Raw genomic sequence first — 21,480 nt, 5'->3', positions numbered from 1 at the left:
CAATCAGTGACTCAAACAAGATTAGCCTCAGTATTTTAAAGTCATACATTATTTTTCTTCTCTAAGAAAGACTTCTGATTTTATTTACAAGACTTGACTACTCAGGAGATCTGACACCTTCCAAAAACCAAACCTACCCCCAAAGACAGACTTCCCACCACTACTGAGGTATTCAAACATGTGGAACAGCCCCTCAGGGAATTTCCAGCGACTAAGAATGCAGGGTGGGTGGCAGCTGAGCAGAACACGGGTCCCACTGCCGGGGTTCGTGGGAAGAGCGACTTTTGCAATAAGCAAGTTGCAGAGCTCTCAGTGGGGAGGTGAGTCCCCCACTCAGACCAGGCCACCAATGGACTTCCAGGGGCCTCTGAAATGGTACAGATGAGCTTCTGTGTTTTATTGATGAGGAAACTCAGGCCCAGAGAGATGAAGCAACTTGTCAGGCTGGGATAAACTGGTGTGGTGGACAAAAGCCTTCATGGTGGTCAGATGTGGTTCCCGATGCTGCTCTGATGTGTGACTTTGACAACCTACTTAATCTGGGGAGTCTGTTTCTTTATCTGTAAAATTGGAATAATAGTACGTACACCTCACCAATTGCCCCAGATAAGGCATGGCACTCAATGAATGTTTGTTACACTGAAAAAAAAAGAGCCAGAAAAATAGAATGCTTCAGTGCATCCAGACTGTGGTGAGTGAGTGTCATAAAAGCTCCAGACTGTGCTGATGGGTCCCAGGGCCCCAGGCCTTCAAGTCCACCTAACGAGTGAGTTCCACATTCACCCAGACACCCATTCATTTTCCAGTGGGAAGGAGCCGACTGGCATCAGAACAAGAGGGCACTCTGAAGGGCGCTGGACACCAGGGCAGGACAAGTACCTCGCCCGCATAACGGTTGCGCAAATTCAGGGACGCCATGAAGTTGGAGTAATCTTTCTTCACACAGGCCGGGCGCTCGGTTAGCTGAGTTGCCTACAGACAAATATCAATAATTACTTCAGACTGTTGCAACAAGTTTTCCTCGTGTTTACTGTGGCTAAACCTAAGCCTAGTTAAGAAGTTTAGATCCACGGGTTATTAAAAACCTTCAGCGCTGGCCAGTTAACAAAATGAAATATTTTAGAACACCCTCCAGACTGATATGTCCCATGGAAAACATGAAAAATTCCTCTGGAAGGCAGCTTGTACTATAGCTTCACTTTGCCATCCTGACTACTGTCACCCCCAGTGGTGAATAGGCCTTCACAACAGAAATAATCACCAGCTTATTGTGAAAATCATAGTATTCTGCCATGGAAATGCTGTGAAGTTGACGCTTCACAGATGTCTTCTCTGTGGAGGCATGCTGGTGTGTAACGTGACTTAAAGATGGTAAAGGGTGACTGAAGGTGAGAGCAATGACAGCAGAACCAGCAAAAGCCAGCAAGGGCTCTTTCTTAAACACCAACTGGCTGCTGACAGCCTAATGGTAAAGACAAAATGGACACCCTAAATTAACAGGCAACCCACAGAATGGGAAAAACATCTGCAAATCACACATCCCCCTTCCTCTGCTTCAGCTTCAGCCTCAGTCCTGAGCCCACCTCCCAGCTCCCAGGACTTGGGGTCCCAGTGACATCTCTCCCTAGCCCTGGCTGGTCACTGCTCCCACGCATGCTCTCAGCTACAGCTCCGTGCAGTGTCATTGAAGGCCTCCAGCACGCGTCTAAATGACCACTTTCCACGATTCCCTTCAGCCCCATTCACTACAGATCAGCACAACTCACTGACATCTTGACATACAGATATGACTAGAGAAAATGAACTTCTCAGTTGTTGGAATTAAAAGGTATTTTTTCAGGGGGAGTGGGTGGGGAGAAAGAAGGTCAGGGGAAGAAAATAAAAATTTTTGGAAAAATCAAAACACAAGCAAGAACAAAAATATATGGTTTTCTCATAAAATTATTAAGCTAGTTTATTTAAAAAGAGGTCATGTACGGCCAGCCCTGGTGGCCTAGTAGTAAGTTTGGCGTGCTCCACTTTGGCAGCCTGGGTTCGGTTCCCAGGCATGGACCTACACCACTCATCTGTTACTGGCTGTGCTGTGGTGGCAACTCACATACAAAAAGAGGAAGATTGGCAGCAGACGTTAGCTCAGGGCGAATCTTTCCCAGCAAAAAAAAAAAAAACGGTCATGTAAAACTGCTTTCCGTTTTTTAGAAATAGTGTGGCCTTTGGCATCAAACAGGCCTTCGTTGGAACCTGGCTCTGCCATCAACCAGCTGTGAGACCCTGAGGAGGTCACTTGCTGTCCCTGAGCCTCAATGTGCTCCCCTGCAAAGTGGGGATGACAGTGGCCCTCTCCCAAGCTGTACTGGACTCAGCAACCTTCACAAAGCCTACAGTCCTTGGGGCAGCAAACGGCACTCGCGGGCCACAGTGCAGGCAGCTCCCGGCCTTGCATAACTGCTCTGACTGTTCCAGCTTACACCCAGTGCTCCAAGGGGTGGCAAGGCAGATGGCACTGCAAGGTATTCTGGCTCAGGTGTCTGGGCAGCATGACCCAGTGGCCTGAAATCGCGCTTCTGAAATGGCCTCCACAGCTGCTCTCGCCTCGGTGCTGTCTGATGGGGAGACGTCACTCTGGTAGGCTCCTGCACTTTCTGTGGAGCAGGGGCACCTTGGCCAGGATCTCCAGCATAACCAACAATCAGAACACACAATAAAAAGTATCCTTCCCTCTTTAGTAACAGAAAATGGAAAACCTAACCTAAATTTAATTTTGAGGAAAAAGATTTAAATCTGGGGGCTGGCCCAGTGGCGTAGTGGTTAAGTTCGCGCGCTCTGCTTCAGTGGTCCGAGGTTTGCAGGTTTGGATCCTGGGCATGGACCTACACACTGCTCATCAAGTCATGCTGTGGTGGCATCCCACATACAAAATAGAGGAAGACGGGCAGGGATGTTAGCTCAGGGCCAATCTTCCTCACACACACACACACACACACACATTTAAGTCTTTTAGGCAAAATCGCTCTCTCCCAAGTCAGCTGGCTAGATCCTAGAGGACTACGAGTTGTTACATGCATTCTTAATCGATCAGTCCGGCTTCTGGTCTCTTCTTATCCTCTCAAAGTAGTAGAGGGACCCAGGTTGGAGAGCTGATCTCATGCCACCAGGCCTTGTCAGAGCAGGGAGATCTGGGGGCTGGCAGCTTGGTCTGTAAATGCAGGCTGTGCCTGGCTCTGTTGGCTGTGTTTGGGATGCAGATGTCTTCAGAGAGAACACAGTCATCTCCAGGTGAGAGATCCGATGATCACGTGAGGTGTGAGAAGACACCGGCTTCCTCGGGCACAGCCACAGGTCTGGCACAGAGGCCAAGGGCACTCAGGCTGCCTAACAGGCTCCTCCTATCCTGTCATGGCCACACTGAGAAATCACAGGGCCGCCATCCCTCCCAGATGCTCAGCCTCTGCAACTCCACTGTATCATGTCCTTAAAAGACAGGCAGGCAGCCTCTCCCTACCCCAGCCTGAGAGAGAGTCAAGAAGCACAAATGATACATGCAGTTGTGCTATGTTCAGCTGGATGGACAGAGGCCCTGGGCCCTGAGGTTGGGAGACGCCAAAACGCAACACTGCTAGTCAGATCACCTGTTGTCAAGCTCCTGCTCTGATCCTAGGCTCTAATTTAGCTCAGAAAGTACTGTTTAGTAGACCCGCTGTTCTCTAAATTAACCTCAAGCAGAACAAGACAGAGTTGAAGACATGTGTGAAGTTCAGCACCTGCTGAAAACAGGACTACAAATGTTTCAGGTCAAAATGACTATAAAATAATGCTGTTCACGTCTAATAGAGATCAGTTCCCTTCCTCATGGATGTGGACAAGCAGAAATCCCATGTGATCAAGCTTATATCTCAATCAATCCATATTTTCAAAACTGAAGCACAGTAAGGAAATATCTGTTTTATTTATTTATTTATTTAATTTTAATTTCTTTATTATTATTTTTTAAAGATTTTATTTTTCCTTTTTCTCCCAAAGCCCCCCGGTACATAGTTGTGTATTTTTAGTTGTGGGTCCTTCTAGTTGTGGCATGTGGGACACTGCCTCAAGCATGGCTTGACGAGCGGTGCCATGTCCGTGCCCAGGATCTGAACTGGCGAAACCCTGGGCTGCTGAAGCAGAGAGCGTGAACTTTACCACTCGGCCACGGGGCCGGCCCTGGAAATACCTGTCTTAATGACCAGCTTTCCTCTGAACGTGGGGATCTCTTACCTGATTCCAACCTGCTGACAGACACTGTGAGCACCCCGACATGTGCGGCATGTGGGTGCCCAGGAGCCTTTTGTGAAAAGACACCTATGAGTTTTGGCCTTTTCTCCCCGCACTATGGCTCCCACAGTTGAAGGAGATCACTGCTCCCCAGGAGGCGCACACATACCCCAAGAGTTGTGTTCTGCTTGTTGTAGCTGGCAAAGTGAAGGATGCTCTCAGTGGCCATGGCCAGCCCCGTGTGCTGGGACAGTCCTGACACCCAGTTCTGATGTTTGTTCAGATATTCCTAAAATAGGAAAAAAAATGCTATTTTTTTTTAAAGCTAAAAATTAACCTTTATAAAATAAGGTGTGAGGCAGCAGAGCAAATACTGCTCTAGTGCTAGGTCTGCCCCTTCCTGACTGGCTGTGGGACCCTCAGTAAGTTAAAGCCCTCTGGCTGGCTGCTGCTCATGTGTGAATGAGGACAAAGCCCGATCCCAGAGCGGCTGGCACCCAGTAAATGTGAGAGGACCACTTATTCCTTTAGTACATCTTTGCTGACCCTCTGCCACCTGCCATGTGCTGCACTAGCCACCAGGGAAAGAGAGCTGCAGAGCCCTGGTCCTGCTGTCAACAAGTGGGCAGTTCTGCTGCAGCACCCCTGCTGCGAAGGGGGGAGTAAGGGACAGCAGGAAGGCAGAACAAGTGTCTGAGTCTGCCTGGCCAACCAGTGAAAGGGGGCACCGGGACAAAGGGACACCTGGCAGAGCGAGGAGTTGTGAGGGGGCCCAGAATTGCAGGAGTGGCAAGACCAAGGGACAAGACAGCAGGGGGCAAACCCAATCAGAGTCAGGCCAGGGCCAAAAAGCCTCGGGTACCAAGCAAAGGAGTTCAGGGTGAACTGTGTAACTCTCCTCAGGAAAATGACAGCAAGCATTTACACGTAAAACCATGCCACTGGTTTGGGAGGGTTCCTGAAGCCTCAGAAACCCAATCAAGGACCCCACAGTGATGGGGAGAGGCTAACGAGCACACACAGCAGGGAGGTACACTGAGCAGAGTTGCTATTGAAACGGGCTAGTGTGGTGGCAGCGTAGAGGACAGTTCAAGGCTGGGCTGAGGCTGCAGACAGGAAGCCCAGGCAGGACGGGGACAGTGAGGCTGGGCAGTGAGGGCTGGATAGCAGGTGGGGTGGGGGTTCAGACAGATTGATGTGCAGGGGAAATGGAAACAGAGGGCCTGGGGCAACAACCTGGGGATGCCTGGTAGAAGTATCAAGACCATTTCAAACCTTTTCATTTTCCACTTCCTTCTGAGGCCAGGCCTGAGAAAATAAACAGCTCTCCCTATTGACCTCTTTTTTGTCCACTAAACCCTTTTAGGAATGAAAGGGGTCTTCTCTTCTTTAGACTGCAGCCTTGGGAGCGGAGGCCTCTTTCCTCTACGTGAACCAAAAGAAATCAGACATTTCCTAAATATCAACAGTCTGAGAAATGACCACAGTCCGAAGAATACTAGTGTATACACCAGACAGCTACAGTCACCAGGTTACAGGCGTGACTCAGCTACAAGGGCCAGCTTTGTCCGGCTTAGCTGGTAGCCTGCCCAACACTGGAATCCATCTTTTTCATTCCCCCAATTGCTCCACCCTTGCTGCTCCAACACTTTGTGGAAGGCGAAACTTTATGGTGACCCTAGGCTCAACCCATGGGTTCTTGCAAAATGCATTTCCAAACAGCCTCCAAGGTTCTTGGAGCAGCTGCTCCATCCTTCCTGGATCCAACACCCAGAAACACTTTGGAACTAGCTTTATCTTGACAAATGTTGCCCAGGTCAACTTCACAAGCTCCTCTTGATGCAACTGCTCTTGGTGAAGCCAGATTTCTTCTAGTGGCATTTTCCTTATCTTTGACCCCTTTTAAGGCTACTCTTTCCTCTCACATATTGTGGTGTTTTTGTTCTGTCTCTGATTGACCATCTTCAACAATGGCTCACCTTGCAGTCATTTTACTTTACAGGCAGTGCTTTGGTCTGAAGGGACTCACGTGCTGCTACATGTGCAGCCTAGACAGAGCTCTGCGGGGATGAGTCCCAGCTCTGCTGCCACTTCAGCAGCCTCGCTCCAGGCCCTGCACTCAGTGGAGGTGCATGCAGTGCACTCTGCCCTCGGAGCTGCTGCTGCTGCCGGCCTGCCACGCCTCCCAGCCCCCAACACTGCCCTCACCCATCTTGCAAGCAGCCCCAAGTCCTACCACAAACCCGGCACCTCACCTGGTTAAGTGGTCAGGTTCTTGGGCCTGCCCACCCACGGATCCCACCACACCTGCCCCCCTAGGCCCTGACCAGTACATTTACCCCACAAGGTGTTCCTAACACAGATCAGCCTCTCAGGCTCCTATTATTTTCCAATACTAGACTGTTTATGTCTCTGCTCACACTAGTGCTGTTTCTCTTTCGAGTTTGCTGTGTCTGTGTAAAGCTCTTTGTATAGCTGGAAGGAACTTATCAAGATTGCTTTTTGATGATTTCAAGTCAGTACCTGTAGGTGGGACTTGGTAACCGTAGGCGCCCACTTCATCGCCTCCTGTAGGATCATCCCACAGCGTGCAGCAAAGTCCTTCACGATGCTCTGGAAGAGGGCGTGATCCACCCAAAGTCAGTGTATCTGGACTGTCAGAGGACAGCCAGCTGCATACTGTAGTTAGTTACTCTTATGGGCTGAACTGTGTTCCCCAAAACCCAAGCTCTAACCCCCAGAACTTCAGAATATAACTGGATTTGGAGATACGGTCTTTAAACAGGTGATTAAGTTAAAATGGGGTCATCAGGGTGGGGCCTAACCCACTCTGACTGGTGTTCTTCTAAGAGGAGATTATGACAGTCACGCACAGAGGGAAAACCCTGTGAGGGAACAGGACAAGGCAGTCGTCTACAAACCAAGGAGAGAGGTTTCAGAAGAAACCAACCCTGCTGACTCCTGGAACTTGGACTTCCAGCCACCAGAACTGGGAGAAAATAAACTTCTGTTGTTTCAGCCTCTAGTCTGTGGTACTTTGTTATAGCAACCCTGGCAACTAACACAGTGACGGTGTTCTAACACCAAGGCTCCCAGGTACAGGGAGTGTGCACATATCCTGGTCTGTAATTCTTTCATGAGGCTGTGTGGCAGGGTACACACACACAGCCCATCACATGGCCACAGTGCAACACGTGTCCTGAGTCAGTCACTGAAGGGCAAGGCAGGTCCCAGAGGTAAAAACCACTGCACATACCTTGTCACTGGGTGGGGAACTCCTGTGGGCACCTGGTTTGGCTGGGAGGTGCCGAGGTTGGGACGTGACCCAGCCCCAGGCTGGGTGAGTCTAGCCTGAGGTGAGCCCCAATCTGCCACAGCGAGGGCGAGTCTGATCTAGCAGGGCACATCTTCCTTATCTGGAGCTGTTTACTCTGCCTGCTTCCCATGGCGCAGCACAAAGCCAAAGTCATGTTTCTCTACTACCACACTAACAGACAGCTAGCACAACTCAGAGCAGTGAAGCTCGTCTGAAAGTCATGCTTGCTGAATGCGACTTTGAGACACTATAAACTGACAGGTAGCTGAAAATCTCTTTGGCAGCTGAACCAAGAAAAGAGCTAGGAGTTAGCATGGTTGAGTGGCAAGAACAGGATTCACAGACAGACAGACAGACCTGGGAATGAGTCACCATCCCGCTCATATGGGGTGACCCTGGCAACTGAGGTTTCTTCACTTGTGGGATGGGGTCAGTACCACTCACACCCCACACTCCTGGGGCGTGAGTCACAGAATGTATGGAAAGTGCCAGCCTTGACTGACTCAGGCGACAGCAGTGAAAACGGCTCTTAATAAGGGGACCACTCTGGGCCTACCTCTCGTGCTTCACAGGTGTCAGGAACGGTGATCCGATAGGGGGCGTCGGGGATGTCGTAGTAAGGCTGGTCCTTGTGAATATCCTGAAAGCACAACAGGGCTCTTGCAACCCACCTTTCCTGAGCTGTGCCTCCAGCCAACACGGGGCAGCAGAGCCTCTACTTCCCTTCCCCTACTTGTCCTGCCTGTGACGGGCTTCCAAACTTGTGGCAGCTTACTGGGAAAGGCCAGGGTGGGATTTGGACCTCCAACCCCCAATTCAGCCACTCATAGCACATATTACACTTGGGCATATGGAGGGCAGGGACACTCACGGCGCTAAGCGACAGCGACAGGGTCTGGAGGATGTCCAGCATGGTCTTCAGCACCGTCCCGCTCCAGAGCAAGTGGGGAAACCTGCACCAAGAGCCACTTCTCAGGGCCCAGGAGCCAAATCTCCAAGGAACCCACGTTCCTTAAAGAGCTGCTTCAGTGGTAGGAGGAGGTCAGGAGGTCTATGAAGCTGGGTGCCACTCCCCAGGCCCCTGCCAGCCCCACTCCTCAGGGCCAGACATGGCCCCTAGTGACATGCTCCCAACCTGACGCCCATTATATTGGTTACACACTAGCCAGGACACTCACCACTGCCTCTAAGTGATCCTCGTTTTTGACCAGGGCTCCCCAATATTTTTACAGCATGGAACAAAGAGAAAATGGCAGTATTTGCGTGACACCCTACAGAGAAGCAGCTGCTCCTGAACGTGGCGGCCTCAGGGCTAAGGAGGACAGTCTCTGCACTATGACTCATCGTGGCCCACTGCTCAGGTGGCCCACCTCAGACACACGCCCCACATATGCTGAACTTGCCCTCTGGTCCCGCTTGGACCAGGCACACAGCATCTGTGGCAGGCTCCAAAATGTCTGGACGCTTGTGGGGAGCTGTGAGCAGGCCTAGTGTGGCTGTTTGCTGCCTCTGGCCTTCACACTGCAAAGAGGCTGGCCTAGCCTACCCTTGAGGGTTCTTGTCTATTTGGGGGCATGTCCCACAAGAGTCTGCTTTGGCTCCCAGCACAGGCAGCCTAGAGTGGAAAAAGGTCAGTGTGGGCTTTCCTTCCTCTCTGAGGATCCAAGAAGACATCAATTCTACCAGCAGACCTCTGGCTGAGCCCTGGGCTAGAAGATAATACTTAGGATGGCTGAGAGCTTCCAGAGCAAGCCAGGGAGGCTCTGTGGCAGGGGAGAGTGGGCTGGGTCTCACCATGGAGGGTGGGTTTCAGAGACACAGGGACATGACCCCTCTGGTAAGGAGACATACCATAAGTAACAATGATAGCTCAGAATAAGCGGAAGTTGCAGGAGCAAAATCCAGACTCTGCAGCAAACTCACTGACATTCTGTGGGAGGCTGCATCGCCCTTTAAGAGTTTTAATTCTGATTCCTTCTTTTCTGGACCAACAATGTAAGGAGGATTCTTCCCTGCATTCCACATCTGCAAGTTCACACACACACGTGCGTGCACACACACAGAGCATTAGAAGGAAAACGAACTTACTTATCCACCAGACCAGACAGATACTTGTCCGCCACCCTCCGTATCCTCTTGTGAATGTGGTTGAAGTTCACCAGGAGGAACTGCGCGTGCCGTTCCAGCTCCTCTTCGTTCTCCTTGGTCTTAGCCTGGAGATTCAGAAGAGAAAGGTACAATAGGCGCCCTCTGTATGCCCCCCCACAGACACTGGCTTGAGCTCTGACAAGGCTTACTTTATCTGCCATCATGTTCAGGAAGGCGTCAAATACTTTATCTGCAACGGCAATCACACACTGCATCATCCCTAAAAAGAGGAGGTTTCCATGGGTCAGGAGCATCAACAGAAAGGGACCTGACCCAGCTCCTTTCAAACATTTCGTATGAGGGGCCGGCCCCGTGGCCGAGTGGTTAAGTTCGCACGCTCTGCTTCGGCAGCCCAGGGTTTCACTGGTTTGGATCCTGGGTGCAGACATGGCACCACTCATCAGGCCACGCTGAGGCGGGGTCCCACACAGCACAACCAGAGGGACCCACAAATATACAACTATGTACTGGGGGGGGGGGTTTGGGGAGAAAAAGCAAAAAAACATTTTGTATGGACATGATCTTAGACTTACAGAGGAGTTGCAGAAGAGAGCATAGAGTTCTCACATACCCTTGAGCCAGCTTCCCCTGATATTAATATCTCATTTGTCAAAACTAAGAAACAGATGTTGATACAATATTATTTCCTAAATGTCAGGCTTTATTTGGATTTATAAGGATATATTTATCAGGATTTATTTGGATTTCCCCCATTTTCCCGCTGGTACCCCTTTTTGTTCCAGGACTCCACCCAGGACATCATGTGGCATTTACTCATCATGTCTCCTGTCTCCCCGAGTCTGTGCTGATTCTTCAATCTGTTCTTGTCTTTCATGACCTGGACACTTCTGAAGAGCACAGGTATTTTTTTTTTCCTGAGGAAGATTAGCCTTGTGCTAACATCAGTTGCCAATCTTCCTCTTTTTTTTGCTTGAGGAAGATTAGCCCTGAGCTAACATCTGTGCCAGTCTTCCTCTATTTTGTATGTGGGTTGCCACCTCCGCATGGCTGAAGAGTGGTATAGGTCTGCGCCCAGGATCTGAACCCGCAAACCCGGGCTGCCAAAGCAGAGCATGCTGAACTTAACCACTATGCCATAGGGCCAGCCCCGAGCACAGGTATTTTGCAGGATGTCCCTCAATTTAGGTTTGTCTGATGCCTGTTCATGATTAGACTAAGGTTATAGGACTCCAGGGAAAATATGCATCATATCAGGGGGGATATGAAATAATTATCTCCTATCGGTGGTGAGGGTGACCTTGATCACCAGGGTACAGTGTATCTGCCAGGCTTCCCACCGTCCAGTCACTAGTTCTCCTCTTCCATACTCTGTTCTTTACAAGTGAGTTACTGCATCCAGCCCACACTCAGGGAGAGGAATTAAGCACCACCTCCTGGAGAGAATCTGTTGCCTTAAGTTAAAACCACCACAGTAATTGGGAATTACTTTGGGAAAGATATTCTGAGGTTATGCAGATATCCTATTTCTCCATAAAATTTCGCCCACTAAGTCCAGCATCCATCAGTGCGTTCTGCAGATGGCAGCTTCTGTGGTTTTCATGGGAATTTTCTATTTTCCTTATCCTTTCTACCTTTAGTAATTGGAATTCTGTAAGGAAGGTTTGTCCCTTCTTCCCCATGTTTTATTTATTCAATCACCTAATCAGTATGGACTCACGGACATTTACTGCATTCGCTGGGTAATGCATCCGCTGAATCCAATCCCATCGTTGTTTGTTGCTCAAATTGTTTGAGCTTTGATTGCTTGGAGCTCTTTCAGGTTGGCTCCTGTGTTCTTGTGATGTGCCCATACGCTTTTTCTTTTTCTTCTCTTTCTTAGCATGACTTTACTGGCACTACAAGGTACCCCAGGCTCATCTTGTACTTCCCTGCTCCAGCCCTCCCTAGAATCAACCGTTTCTCCATGGAGCCTTGGTTCCTTTTACTGGAGAATGGTATTTAGAAACCAAGATCTGGGCACTGGGTGTGCTCGTTGTTACTGGGGTACAAAGCAGATTTTAAAAAGCAACAGCACAGCATGAGATCACAATGCTGAGGAGAGAAGTGTAATAAACAGCCAACTCGTCCTCCACAACGCTGTCCCTCTTACCCAGTGTCTTTACCTAGGATGGCTAAATGACAGGGCTCCAAGGCCAGCAGGGCAGAGAGAGTAGGCAGGTGCTGCACCTCTGTACCCTGGGACCAGCAGAGCCTGAAACATAAAGAGGCACCTCATATCCTTGTTACCAGGATAAATGGGCCCACTAGCTCTCAGATACGAAAAGTGATTAGTGTGACCTGGACAGATGCCCAAGTGTAGAGAGAGGCTGTTTTCTTTCTTCTTCTTTTTTTTTGTGAGGAAGATTGGCCCTGAGCTAACATCCCTGCCCATCTTCCTCTATTTTGTATGTGAGATGCTGCCACAGCATGGCTTGATGAGTGCTGTGTAGGTCTGTGCCAGGGATCCAAACCTGCAAACCCCAGGCTGCCGAAGCTGAGTGCATGAACTTAACCACTATGCCACGGGGCCGGCCCCAAGAGAGAGGCTGGTTTGGTGGGTGAAATCTCGTTTTTGGGGCTGTGCATTTAGTGTAATATTTTTCCATAAAGGTCTTAGGAAACTGAAATTGTAAGTTCCTAATAAATAATAATCAGATGGTGGTCAGATGCCAATCATTATCATAAGAATAATTATACAATAATATAATATGATATATCATTATCATTATAATAATTTTATTATAATTATTATAATTATAATAAAATGCTATATATTTTTTTTTGCTAGTATATTTTTTACTTAAAAAAGCCACTCCCCTTTTGCACTGCAGGCTAATTCTGGATTACCAGTGTACTGACCAACGGGGTTGCCGGCAGGCAAGCAGCAGGCTCCTGCCATCCCCGTCCTGCACTGCGGGAGCACAGGAGGCTCGGCTGACACCTGCACAGAGGAGGCGCCAGCCATCCTCTTTGGGAGGTGGTAGATGTTTCATATAACCTCTCTCCTGGTTGGTTCTGAAAATTCATGAATAATATGTCTCCAAAGATATTTCCTTTCCACCTCTCATGTTTTAGGAGAGAAAAGGAAGGGAGAAGTAAACTCAATAGGTTTATTGAGCATTTATTGGCTTAACCTAAGTACCATATTCAAAACAAAAACAAATAATCCATTTGAGATCATGTGGAAAAGTATGGCGTACCAAGAAAACTACAAGTGTCTGTGAACAGCAAATCAGTCCCCAGTGCAATTTAATTTCTTTTTATGACACAGAAACAGAAAAACAGAGCTTAGGAGAGAATATTTAGCTTCAGAAAGGCACCTGATTCAGTCTCTAGATATTATCATTAGGAGGCTGGCAAAATGTGATAAGTTCTTGAGCCCCTAGGGGCTGGTGGTCTCAATTTTTTGTTGTTGCTTACTCTTCCTCCTAGAAGCAAAGAATCTCAGGGTGACCCAACTGTCTTGCACAAAATAGCTGCTAAATAAACAAGCACTGGGTGGATGGAGGGAGCAAATCAATGAAAAGCTCAGCCAGTGGTTAACAGTACCTCTACTACACCCCGAAATGGTCCTGGGGCATGTGTGTGAGGCCTTCTGAGTGTGGCGGCTCTCTTCTCCTGTATCCTGCACCCCAGTGGGAGGGGCTTCCTTCCGTACAAACGGCCTGCCTGCACCTTCCGCTGTGGCCTCTAACTGGCTTCTCCTCACTCCAGTTCTCCCTTCACTGCCAGCAGAGGGAGCTTTCAGAGAACCCTCATATCACCCTTCCTTGCCAACCCCACAAAAATAAATTCACGCACCTAATTACCCAACTCTGTTGTGCAGGAGTGCAAAGTGCTTTACAAAGGACTTACTGGATAAAGGTCTTACATGAAGCAGCATCTCAGAGTCCCTGGTTTGATTTTTTTAAAAGATTTCTTCAAGGATTGATTTTTCAACAAAAGAAAAAAATGGTACAGAAGTGTCTGGGGATTAGGCCCCCACTGGCAAGAACAAGCTGACAGATTCTTCAGTGTGCCAATGGCTTTTGGCATGGAAAGGACTCCTTACTACTAACTGCACTTTATTTGTACTAAATTTACGAATTTTTTTTTTTTTTGAGGAAGATTAGCCTTGAGCTAACATCTGCCACCAATCCTCCTCCTTTTGCTGAGGAAGACTGGCCCTGAGCTAACATCCATGCCCATCTTCCTCTACTTTTACATGTGGGACGGCCTACCATAGCATGGCTTGCCAAGATTTTTGTATTCTGAAACTTTCCCAGAAATGATGTAGCCCTTAAATCGGATGTGGCCCACAGGTCCTGAGCCACTGCCCTGACATTCTGGCCTGGCCTGATGGTGTCGTTGGAAGTGTTCGTGGTTCTGAGTGGGGTCTCCTCGTAATCAGCAGGACACTCAAGGTGTGGAGCCCCTCATGGCAAGGAACAGGGGCTGTACCCCACACCAAGCCCTCTAAGGGCTACTCTTGGCTAACAGAACAGCTTTAGCTGGCGACTCTGTGGGACGCCTCTACCCATCACCTTCTGGATGCCCTTTCTACCTGGTCACCTCCTGAGACCAGGTATGACCCTATCGTGGGTGCTGGGCCTCTTCCTGGACTGTGTGGCTCTTTTCTGGTGTTCCCTTTTTCCTGATTACACAAGAGAAACAACTACTTCACAAATACTTAATAGAAGAAATAAACATTTTATATATCTAAATATATATGTCATATATATTTATATACATATCACATATGTATATCCTAGTATATTTGCCATTCTTTTAAGCAAAATAATAAAAATATGTACTCATGATCAAAGTATGATAATTTGTCCACCGGGAGTCCTTTAAATTCCTTCTTGGTCCTCTCAGCCCGCTCTGGATATTTAAAAAGCATGACTGATTCCTGGCAACAACAAGAAGCTCTAGGTCCATCAACAACCATCTGAGGAGTCCAGGGTCCTTTCAGCAGAGGACAGGATCAGGGACTGAACTCTGGGGGCTGGAGTGCGCATGAGCACTGATGGTGGGCATGAGTGACCCACTGTCTGCTCTTGGGCCTTCACCGCAGTGGCAGAGCCAGAAAGATGTATTTTTCACGGTTATATGTTCTATGCTGATCTTTCCAATGTATATGTAGCTTCATAAAACTATTTTCCCCAAGTAGACAAAAAATAGGGAGTCACATTCTTTTTTAACTATTACAGCTCAATTGATCACCAGAGTACCACAAAAATAAACTTACCAGACTTGTCTTTCTGAATAGCTTTATCTTCAAAGTAGCAGAACATTACCTGGAAGCGGTCAGGATCTGTTGAGCGTAGTACCCTAACAATGAGAACAGCTTTGAGTAAATTTGGAAAAATCCAGGCCCTCCCTATCACAGATGCTGCCCATAACTAGTGAGGTGTAAAGACCAGATGCCCTACATCATTTAAAGGGGTGTATGCTGACACATGCTTTCTGGAGAGTGCTGTCCACCATCTCTCACAACATTCCCATACTGTTACACCCAGCAACTCATCACTATTGACCTGTCTTAAAAGGTTATGTGCACAAGGATTCCCCTAATAGCGCTGGCTGAATGTCCATTAACAGGAGATGGGTCAGATAAACCAAAGTACATCCATTCGATGGCACGTCATGCAGCCACCAAAATGAGAGGTATTATTATGTGCTGCTACAGACAAACACTCAAGACCTGGTGTTACGTGAAAAAGCAAGGTGCAGGGGAAATAGGTCCAGCATGATCCCATTGCTGGGTTTCCTAAAGGCCTCCATGGGCCTTGTGTGTGTGTAGGATATATATGCCTGCATATGCTTACAAAATCTCTAGAAGGGAAAGCAAGAGACTATCAACAGGCGGGATCCCTGGATTTAGGGCTAGGAAAGTGAGACTTGTATTTTTCACCTTTAGCATCTTCTGTACCATTCCAGTGTTTTTTCTTCTCTTTTTTGTTTTAGGTACCATGGACATTTTTACTTTTATAGTAAAAAATATCTTTAACCTTGGGGGAAAAGGAAGAGAAAGAAGTGCATGCCCTTGACTCATGCACCCTGTGGAGGGCCAGACAGGTTTGGAGGCCTCCGCTAAGATGGCATGGGCACGCGCTTACGCAGCTAGTGCTCGGCAGAGTGTGGCCGTGGACTTCTGCACCGACCCTTCTTGACTTAAGCCTCAGCAGGGCAGGCTGGATGGCTTTAAGCACAGACATTCTCGAGTGCTCACAGGCACACAGCTTTAACAAATTTTCTCACATTTTCCACTTGGTTGTTTTAAAGTTCTCCCAGTAACCAGTGGCTGAGAATCTGAGGCAGTTCTTGAATAAAGGCTTCAGGGGTGCTTCTCTGTGCTAACAGAGTACTCCCTGGGATCCAGCAGGCAGCCCAAGGCAGGAACTGACTCTCGGGAACTGCCTGTGGGCCATGGGCCGTCCCCTTATAGTCTTCCTTTAGCAGCCCACTCAAGAGGCTGTCCTGAGAAGCTGAGATCACCGTTCCTGGGCACACTTGTGGGAAGTGGAAGGCAGCCCTGCCTGCAGGCACATGAGGCTGAGGGGGTCAGGAGATTTTGCTGTTTTCTTCGCCCCTCTGCTTATTTCCAAGTTTTAGTGAAATGTTCTCCTATTACTTTTATAACTGAAAAAAAATTATAATGAAAAAAGGAAAGAAAGTCAAAAGCCCCTTGGCTCTGTGGGACTCGGGAGAGAATGGGTCACTAGTTTTCAAATTCTGTTCTGTGGTGGTGTCCTTGGGCTGCTGAGAGGCAGCAAGGAGGGAACTGAGTGGGAGCGTGGGGGCTCACTCCCACTTAACCAAAACAGCCTTAATCTCTTTTACATGTTGAGCTTCCAAGTAAAATTTCTCTTATCAGAGGGTTTTGTGGCATCAAATAAAGGTTAAAATAGTGGCATTTTCCAATATCACTCCTGTAAGAATTAATATTTTCTTTTTCAAACCATTTGAGAAAGACATTATTCTATAACTTACTGTACCAGTCCCGTGACTTAAACAAATAGGCTAAGTATAATCTGACCTTTTTTGGTGACAAGGATACATTACTCTGTAGCTAGTGTATTAGCTGCAGCCCAGGATACCTCAGGCCTTACCACAGCAGGTCTGCAGCATCCACACTGGCTAACAGGCGGCTGGGCTCCGAGCATGTTGGCTGCTTTTTCCAGCCTTCATTTATGAGAGGCAGCATGGCACAGTGCTTAAGAGACTATCAGAGTTTCAATTCAAATCAGAGATTATTACCTCAGGCAATCTACATAACTGCTCAGTGTCTCAGTTTCCTCATCTGTAAAATGGGTATGCAACAATGCTACCTCATAGGCTTACTGGAGAACGTGTCAAAACACGTAATTTAGCATAGTGCCTGGCGTGGCATAACCACTCAATCTACGTTAATACTGGTATTGTCATAATGACAATTACAGATCATAACAATTATCATAGCTGTTAGGACCACTGTGACTGCAGCTGCATCCTGACCACCAAGTTGCTTTGGAGCAGGCCCTTGCCCTCCCACTTCCATTTGCTCTTTGTACTCCACTGTGGTCCTGGAAACCAGCTCAGTGAGTGTCTTAGAGCATTCTCACATTCTCATCGAGGGCTGGTTCCTGACAGGGGCTCTAGCCCAGCCAAGTGGGCTGAGTTTACAACATCTATTGTGACCACTCAGAAGCCTATTTCCTATGGGCGTCGGGGTACGGTGGGGAAGACAAGAGTTACACCCCTGAGGTGTTATTGGACTCGGCATTTGGTGCTCAGGAAGGAGGAGTACACAAGAAAACCAGAGTGTGTTGTGCTGTTGTTTGTTTCTAAGAAAGCTTACATATCTTGGGAGGAGTTGAAAAAAGTTCCATGCCTAGAAGCACAAAAATGTAAAAATCAGCTCGAATGTGGAAGTGCAGGGAGGTGAAGGCTTGCATACCTCATGTACTCCAGCCGGTAAACAGACAGGAGGTAGGTGGACATGGCGAAGTCCAGCTTGTTGATGAGGGCGGACACTTCGGGGGCTGGGTCCAGCAGGTTGATGATGGTGCTGCGGAGCTCACTCAGTTCAGCCTGGAGGGAAAAGAATGCTCAAGGGCTCACACGGACACCAGGAGGGGAAGATGGCTCCTCCAGGAGCAAACCCTAGTGGCTAACACGTGTTAACAAGGACAACGAAGGATCTGCTTTCATTGTTCAAGAAAGCTTAGCAAACCCCCGCCCTGCATCATCTGTCCTTGGCAGGACAAGAATCCTTACGGGGGTGACTGTGTCATTTTTCATGGCTGAGTTATACTGGAGGACAGAACGCAGTGGCTCTTTGCTGGGAAAGGTGAGCAGGGGAGACTTGGTGGCTATTTCGCAGACCCCCTCGTACCATTCTTCCGGCCAGAGTCCTGCAAGAGAGTGCACATGAGTGAGCCTACCACCTTGGTCAAGAAGCATTGCAGTGGGGTCGACACTAAGTCTGGAGCCGTGGGCCCTTTGTTCCAGCCAATTATCCTCAAAATGGGGCACAGAAACAAGTCTGTTATCTAACTTGGGCAAGTTTTCCCTAAGATATGTGGTATTCTCAGAACCCTAAACTACACGGGGGAAGCGTAACATTTGCAAATCCTGTAGGAAGCAGCAGCTGCATGTGGACTAACTTCGAAGGCATGCACATTCATAATCAGGTTAAGTCCCACCTCACCTGTTTTCTCACCCTGCGCTCTGATTTCCCTGAGAGAGTAAACACACCCCTACCTGACCCCTCCACAGCGAATCCCATCAGTACGGAATAGAGCCAGAAATCCCGGAAGAGCTTCTGCAACCGTGGCTTAGCTTCCTTGATGGGTGGCAATCGACGGGTGAGCTGGTGAGCCAAGGAGAGAGGGAGAAAAGGTTATTTGCTCACGAAACCCTAAAACTTGCAGCTATAAAATCAATATTTGGTGACACAGGTAGAACTTACAATATGTCAAATAAAAAAATGCAAAATGTATAAATAAGATAAAATCAACCACAGATTCATTCTCCAAGCACGTTCTCAGAGAATGAGTCAGTCAGACCGGGTCTGAAAAGGCACAGTGAGCCATGACCAATGCTTCTCAATAAGTTCACCAGTAAATGTTCATTCATTCAGCAAACATTTATTATCTAACATGCACCAGGCATTGCGCCTGGGAGGTGAAAACCCTACACTCAAAGGCCTTTCTGCCTACTTTGGAGGCAGGTAAGCAAACAATCACAGTGTGGCGAGCTCGCGGAGAAGGTGCCACGGGTCTCGATGTTAGCATGTGAGTAAACCTTAGGCAGGCAGAGAAGAGAGTGCAGCCCGTCCAGCCACAGGAGCAGCAGGCCCAAGGCCTGCTTAGGGGAAGGCAACAATGAACTGGGGCTGGAGCTCAGGTGAAGGGATGTGATTGGGAGAAACAGGGAGATCGTGAGAAACATTGTGGGTCCCAGAAGTGGCTTTCAAACCTTCCCCAGCAGCACAAGCTTTTCAACCAGTAATCTTGGGCAGAATCCCAGTATGTGAAACGAGTAAAAGCAGAGTTACTGAGGTACAGGAGTAAGGGGCTAAAGGCCCTGCGTCCTACTCCAAACAGTATCCTAGCCAGTGTGAAGGGAGAGCGTCTCAGTTATGTAAAATGGTTGAAGTTGTGCACAACACCCGGCTGGATGAGTCGATCCTCACAGAACCTGCAGAGGACATCGAGGCCCCACACAGTGATCATTAACTTGCAATTGTTGGGAAGGGCTCCGCAATCCACACACTTCTGAGTGCCAAGCGTATGCCAGGGACACAGAGGTGGGATGGATGATGATGCTCATGGTGCGGGTGGGGGACAGCGAGATGGGCACTCGCACACATGGCTGGTAGGACTATAAATTGGTGCACTTCCTGGAAAGCAATTTGATAATATGCATAAAAAATTCTAAATATCCCCAACATTTCACCTAAAATCTCATCTCTAGGAATCTATCAAAAAAAAAAAAAAAAAGCTGATTTAGGCAGAAAAATGTAACATTTGTTATAACAGCAAAATAAATAGGAAAACACTGAATATCTACCTGAAAGCGATATTTGAATTAGTTACGGTGTATTAAAAATCCTATTTTCTAAGAATATTTGGTGACAGGCAAAACTTACAATATGTCAAGTAAAAAAATGCAAAATGTATAAATAATAAGATACAGATTTACAATATACGTATATAAATATATATGCATAGAAAAAGAAGGGGGAAAAAACAGCCACATATCATTTCCAGGTGGCTAGGTTGCCAGGAGTTTCCATTTTCTTTTTTAAAATTGTCTGTACTTCCTAGAGTCCTGCCATAAACATGTTTCTTCCACAATCAGAGGGAGGGCGCAGGTGCTGGCCCAGGTCTCAGCAACATGCTGTATGGGAGGACGAACAGTTTCTCCTCGAAAGCCACTGGGATGCTGGGTCCTTGTGGAGAGTCAGTCGAGATCTGGGGGTACTGGGTGGACTCTGGGAAGGTGCTGATGCGGTGGAGGAGCACTGTGGAGGGCAGCAGCAGACGGAGGTGTCTCCAGACAGGAAGCCCAGAGCCGCATAGAACACTGCCATGAAATTACAGTTGATGAGGGGCTTCCACCTTGCCATGACCAGAGATGGTAGGTCTGAGAATAAGGGGCTGTGGGACTGACTGTCTTTGAGGTGACAGACCTGCCTAGGATGAGGTCCCAAGTGATGATGGAGACATGATGGGGTCCCAGAGCGCAACGTTGGCTCGGTGTCCAAGGTCTATGTGGCTAAGAGGTTCTCGTGTCCTATAAAGAGAACTTGCCTTTGATGGTTATGGAAAAGGTCAGGCTTCCAGAACACTTCACTACCAATGGGATCAGAGGCTCCAAGTGACTGGGAGGTCCAAAGTGGTTTTGGCACAGGTGAGAGAAAATGACCCTCAAAAATCCCTCTTTGATTTGTGGTCCTACTCCTCATCCTGTGAACTTTCTGGCTCCCTCCTAAGGACGTGGGCTTGGAAGTGCCTGGTGGGTTCCTGCTCTCTGATGGCTCCTGATCCCCAGGAAGGGAAGACTATGGTGGAATCAGAAAAGGCCCAAGAAGTGCTCTGAAGAATCCTGAGACAGACATGGTACAGCCATGGCTGGTTAGAATCCTGTGCAGGGGACACATTCCTATGCTTCAGGAAAGACAGAAGGGAGCCAGGAGGTTCTAGAGAAGGGCCATAAGACAATGAAGGGGTGCTGTTTGGCCTCTGACACAGGAGGGGCAAAGGCTGAGAGGAAAAGGTTACAAGATAACTGACCTGCTTTCTCCTAAAAAGATCAGGATCAAAGAAAAAAGACCAAAATAGAGTCTAAAGAGACATAACTGCCAATACAATGCATGAACCCTAACTGGATTCTGGATTTTAAAAAAGCTATCAAAGGGGCTTGCCTGGTGGTGTAGTGGTTAAGTGTGTGCACTCCACTTCAGCGGCCCAGGGTTCACAGATTTGGATCCCAGGTGCAGACCTACACACTGCTTATCAAGCCATGCTGTGGCGGCATCCCACATACAAAACAGTGGAAGACTGGCACAAATGTTAGCTCAGTGACAATCTTCCTCAAGCAAAAAGAGGAAGATTGGCAATGGATGTTAGCTCAAGGCCAATCTTCTTCACTGAAAAAAAAAAGCACTATCAAAGAAATCAGGGAGAAATCTGACGTGGACTGGATGTCTGATATATGAGAGAAGGACTGTGATCTTCCCAGATGTAACAGTGGCACAGAGCAGCTCCAGAGCCCAGGGTTGAATAGTTGTGATC

General features: G+C 48.1%; 1 protein-coding gene across 1 annotated transcript in view; it reads right to left on the bottom strand.

Moving 5' to 3' along the window:
* Positions 1 to 21,480, bottom strand: part of PI4KA (phosphatidylinositol 4-kinase alpha) — a 146,525-nt gene that overhangs the window by 29,332 nt on the left and 95,713 nt on the right. The window contains exons 20-30 of the mRNA XM_023646776.2: positions 18,443 to 18,551; positions 17,957 to 18,093; positions 17,637 to 17,770; positions 14,946 to 15,028; positions 9,865 to 9,935; positions 9,656 to 9,780; positions 8,439 to 8,520; positions 8,124 to 8,207; positions 6,775 to 6,864; positions 4,421 to 4,540; positions 880 to 972 (exon numbers count right to left, since the gene is read on the bottom strand). Of these exons, the coding sequence (XP_023502544.2) occupies positions 880 to 972; positions 4,421 to 4,540; positions 6,775 to 6,864; positions 8,124 to 8,207; positions 8,439 to 8,520; positions 9,656 to 9,780; positions 9,865 to 9,935; positions 14,946 to 15,028; positions 17,637 to 17,770; positions 17,957 to 18,093; positions 18,443 to 18,551 (1,128 nt within the window). The remainder of the gene's footprint in view (positions 1 to 879; positions 973 to 4,420; positions 4,541 to 6,774; positions 6,865 to 8,123; positions 8,208 to 8,438; positions 8,521 to 9,655; positions 9,781 to 9,864; positions 9,936 to 14,945; positions 15,029 to 17,636; positions 17,771 to 17,956; positions 18,094 to 18,442; positions 18,552 to 21,480) is intronic.

This window comes from Equus caballus, chromosome 8 (genome assembly GCF_041296265.1).
Source record: "Equus caballus isolate H_3958 breed thoroughbred chromosome 8, TB-T2T, whole genome shotgun sequence".
Lineage (NCBI taxonomy): Eukaryota > Metazoa > Chordata > Mammalia > Perissodactyla > Equidae > Equus > Equus caballus.
The sequence above is the reverse complement of the archived record's forward strand: the minus strand, read 5'-3'. Positions and strand labels throughout refer to the sequence as shown.